The sequence below is a fragment of the Myotis brandtii genome, unplaced genomic scaffold (assembly GCF_000412655.1).
Source record: "Myotis brandtii unplaced genomic scaffold, ASM41265v1 scaffold149, whole genome shotgun sequence".
NCBI classification, from domain to species: domain Eukaryota; kingdom Metazoa; phylum Chordata; class Mammalia; order Chiroptera; family Vespertilionidae; genus Myotis; species Myotis brandtii.
Window position 1 is genome coordinate 1,166,807 of NW_005355385.1, and position 5,021 is coordinate 1,171,827.

The 5,021-nt window shown below is 40.6% G+C and overlaps 1 protein-coding gene across 1 annotated transcript in view; it reads right to left on the reverse strand.

The window, feature by feature from the left end:
• Positions 1-5,021, reverse strand: part of GLDC (glycine dehydrogenase (decarboxylating)) — a 75,761-nt gene that overhangs the window by 47,635 nt on the left and 23,105 nt on the right. Inside the window, exons 3-4 of the mRNA XM_014535706.1 lie at positions 2,297-2,461; positions 611-688 (exon numbers count right to left, since the gene is read on the reverse strand). Of these exons, the coding sequence (XP_014391192.1) occupies positions 611-688; positions 2,297-2,461 (243 nt within the window). The remainder of the gene's footprint in view (positions 1-610; positions 689-2,296; positions 2,462-5,021) is intronic.

The following is a 5,021-nucleotide window of genomic DNA, read 5'->3' on the forward strand; positions in this document are numbered from 1 at the left end:
CATCAGTAAGACATGGAAGAGACAGACCTTCCTTTAGGTTCCTAAAACCATCTAATTCCAACATCTGTGAGAAACCCCTTCGGAAGGGATGGTGGCATGGGTAGCAGGAAGATTACCCAGCTTTTATAAGGAAAAAGCAAATAAATACACCCACAAGTAGTAGTTATGCAATATTTGTGTGATCTCATTGCAACACCTACTAGTCAATACAATATGCTTTCTTCTACATCATTCTACACTTACAACAGACTACAACTATGAACACACACAAAATCTTAACAGTTGCGTGAGAATTCCATTTCCCCCCTCTGTTTTTCAAAGTTTCTGCAACATAGTTGAAATTTTTTAAATTTTCTTTTTACAAAAACAAACAAAAAATCCACATGATAATAGAAAGCAAAGGCAATTAAAAGCACTGTGTATTTTCTCCTCAATTCTGACACCGTTTACTTACCAGCAACATCCTGGGAAGAGAGTGGGAGGGAAAGTAAAACTCAACAGCCCCAATTTAAACCAGGTTCACCTCCAATCAGTTTGGAGGTAAGGAAGAGAACCAGTCAAGATGAGCATGATGGTGTCCCTAGTTCAAAATGTGAATAAAAGTAATTACTTGGCTCGCGTCTGGATGACAGCTATTGTCTGTGGGTGGCAACGAGGGTCAACAAAAAACTTCCTCCTCTTGGTGTGTCTGTTGAAAAGGAAAATCACATTCAAGCATGAACATTAAAGAAATCAGAGTACTTCTAAGAATGCAAAGCAAAGATGGTACTTAGGGGAATTCCGAGCATAGCATTGTGGACCCCAAAAAAAGGACTGCTATGGAAAGTAACCTCACAGGGTGATCTGATCATTAATTCCAACTGGGAAGGCCATGGTGGATAGTCATGCTCCAGGCATATAATTTCTTTAGAAAAAGGTTTACCTTTGCCTTAAGCAAGCCCTGTCCACTGTTTCTGAGCCTCTAGATTAAAACACCTTTGAAATAAGCACTAATGTGAAGAAAGCACATAATCTTAACTATCCTGTAATCCCATCTCCATCTCGCTCTCTCCCATCTCCATGTAATCTTCCTTACATTCCCTCCGTAATTTCAAATGCATAAAAGGAGCTGCAAACCTGTTATTCTCCCGAGATCTTGCTCCCTGGCATCATTTGGACTCAAATAAACTCTTGTGAAAATTCTTTACAGGTTTGGACGTTTCTTATGTCGACAGTATCAAAAACACTGGGGCAATAATGACCAAGGAGCTTTACTGAATAGATTTCCACTGAAATTCAATTCCTACCCTATTTAGCAAAATCGGTGGTGGTACATGGGAGAACACATGGATGAGGAAGAGAAATGATGACCATAATAAAAAGCTAGGAAGAATAACCAGAGGGGTGAGTGGCAGCATTCCTTTGTAGCTGTTTATCCATCACAGGAGGAAGAGCCCCCAAGGCGACCTGGAAAGCAGAAGGGCCTCTAGCTGCAATTTAGAGGCCTCCATACCTGTGTTGAGCGAGTTTGGGTTGAGCGAGTTTGGGGCTCACCACCTCTCTAATTTGCGGAAGCCACATTTGAGATCTTGCTCCCTGACATCATTTGGACTCAAATAAACGCTTGTGAAAATTCTTTACAGGTTTGGACGTTTCTTATGTCGACAGTATCAAAAACACTGGGGCAATAATGACCAAGGAGCTTTACTGAATAGATTTCCACTGAAATTCAATTCCTACCCTATTTAGCAAAATCGGTGGTGGTAGATGGGAGAACACATGGATGAGGAAGAGAAATGATGACCATACATAAAAAGCTAGGAAGAATAACCATAGAAGTGAGTGGGCAGCATTCCTTTGTAGCTGTTTATCTATCACAGGAAGAGGCCCCAAGGCGACCTGGGAAGCAGAAGGGCCCCTAGCTGCAATTTAGAGGCCTCCATAACTGTGTTGAGCGAGTTTGGGTTGAGCAAGTTTGGGGCTCACCACCTCTCTAATTTGCGGAAGCCAAGAGACTTACATGGGCATTCAGGACCAGAAGCACAAAACCTCAGACAAATACCCCATGAGTGTGGGCAGATTTCCCAACCAGACGACCATCTACATGAGAACCCTCCAGGTAGATAGAGCAAATGTGCTCACAAGGCAAAGAAAGAAAAAAGGTGAGGAACTGGAGAGCAATGAACTAACTATACACCATGACCCGGACATTCTACCTCTAGGCACACATCCTCAGGAAATAATCAGAGCTTTTGACAAAGAGGAGAGAGTCTGGAAGATGCCCCTTACCCTGACAGTCTCACCCTGGGCCTCTCACCTGTGGCATAGCTGCATCGCCTCTGCAGCTGCGGTCGCCTCATCCAGCAGGGATGCGTTGGCCATGTCCATGCCTGTGATGTCACACACCATGGTCTGGTAATTCAGTAAACTCTCCAGTCTCCCCTGAGATACCTCTGGCTGGTACGGAGTGTACTGGGTGATCCTGTGAGGGAAATAAAGGACATGTCCATACTGTGGCTCCACTGCTCAGAAAAGGTCACCAAATGTCTTCATTTTAGAAATCACGATCTGAAAATTAAGTTTACCACTCTTGAGAATTATATATAACGGAATTGATTTTAAAAGGGGGAGAGAGAGAGAAACATCAATTTGTTGTTCCACTTATTTATGCATTCATTGGTTATTTCTTGTATGTGCCCTGACCAGGGATCAGCCCCACAACCTTGGCACAGCAGATGATGCCCTAAGCAACTGATTTACCCGGCCAGGGCCACAGTTCTATTTTAATGATCTTTGGTATGTGTTTTATTGTAAGCTGGCTCTTACAATCCACTTGAGCCTACCTATGACATTATAAACAGAAATTTCACTTCCTATTACCTTTCTTCTATCTAAAAAGCTCACCTCATTCACAGTTCACAATAGGAATGTATTCAAGAATTTTATATCTAACACTCAAACTTGTTCATTGGGTGGAGAATATTTGTTTTACACTATCCAGAAGTTCTATATGCTCCTAGGAAATTAATAGAGGTTCATTTTAAAATTTTCACTATCCAATTATTACAAGTCTATGGACGTTAACTCCAAAGCTATCAATATCAAGGATAAAAATGGTTAGAAGACAGCATAAATATGAATTCTAATCTTACCCCCTCCAGTTATTAACCAAATATGTATCTTTAAGTATGTAAGGTAACCCATTCAGTACCTTTATCTTTTTTTTTTCATTCCTTCATTCATTCACTCACCCTACAAATATTTACCTCATGCTTATAAAGGGAAATATGATAGCTTCTGGTGACACCTAATAAGCACAATGGGTAACAGTAATGGGGAAAAGGAGACAATAAATGAAAGAAATTATTTCAGAGTGATGAGTATTTTAAAGAAAAGAAAATAATGCCCAGCTGTGGTGGCTCAGTGGATTGAGCGTCGTCCCATGGACCAAGAGGTCCCAGGTTCAATTTCCAGTCAGGGCACATGCCCAGGTTGTGGGCTTGATCCCCAATAGGGAGCGTGCAGGAGGCAGCCAATCAGTGATTCTCTCTCATCATTGATGTTTCTATCTCTCTCCCCCTCTCCCTTCCTCTCTGAAATCAATAAAATATATTACTTATATATTTTTAAAATATTTTTTTTTAAAAAAGGAAAGAAGGTGATAGAATAGAGGGTGACTGAGGGCTTATGACAGAGCTGCTATTTCTTCACCAAGAATCCATTCCACCAAAGTGGGTCAGACTGGGACCCTGGCTCTTGCATATGATTGACATTGCTTCATATCTGTATTGTTTTTGTCTTTCCAAGCCAGAAGAGTATAAGGCAAAAATGTTAGGCATTTTGTTTTATTCTTATTTGATTTTTTTCAAGCCCTTCTCCTTTCTCCCTGTTCTGGTCATCATGTTCAAGATATTTCCACCCATCTTTTAGTCTTCTTTTTTGAAAGCTTTGAAATCAATGTCTTCTTACCTTTGATGGGGAGTGGGGTAGGGAGGCTTGCCATACCAAGCAGTACAATGTCAAGACTGAAATTATTGTCCTGCAACTTTTATTGGTGTGTGTGTGTGCACAGCAGAGTAAATTTTTGCTTCAGTTAACTTCTTGAACAGCCTGGCTTAGGAAGTATAACTCCGTTTGCCAAATTCTAAGTGGGTGGTGAACTGGAATGAATAAGGCACGCCATACATGGCACAGACAAAGTAGAAAGGGAATCTGAGCAGAAATGGAGTCACACAAAAGGCATAGACAAGGGGCAATTGTGACCTCAGATAGATAAGACTCACACACACAGCAGGGCCGGCCACCATGAAGACATATGTTTAGATTGCCTGGCTAGCATTAAACTTTCATTTTACTCAGAATCACTGATTGACAAATAGATGCACAAACTTGCACACACGTGCACACATAAAAACATGTGCACATACCAGCTAGTCCATCTAATAAATGGGAAAGATTCATTATATCCATAAAGATAAATATAGACTATACAATAAGGAGAGGGAGAGATAAAGAGAGAGAGAGAGAGAGAGAGAGACGCTCCAAAGAACTCATCACAGCACTGAGTATAATATTGAAAAATAAGCAGCCCTTGCTGGTGTGACTCAGTTAGTTGGAGGGTTCGATTCCCAGTCAGGGTACATACATAGGTTGTGAGTTCAATCCCTGGTTGGGGCACATGCAGGAGGCAACCAACCAATGATTCGCTCTCACATCAATGTTTTTCTCTCTCTTTCTCCCTCTACCTTCCTCCTGGTTCATGGATCGGTGCTGAATCACTGAGCCACACTAGACAAGGGTCTCTTTTCTTCTTGATCTGTGACTTTTCTTTATACAGTTTTCCTTCAGCTTTATTGAGGAATAATTAATAAATAAAATTATATATATGCATATATATATATGTAAAGTGTGATGATTTGATATATGTATATTTTGTGAAGTGATTACCACAATCAGATGAATTGATTTCAGTGTCTTTTTCACATCATAGTCACATTTATATTTAAAGTAAGATTACACTCTATGAAAAGTTTTGTATCTTG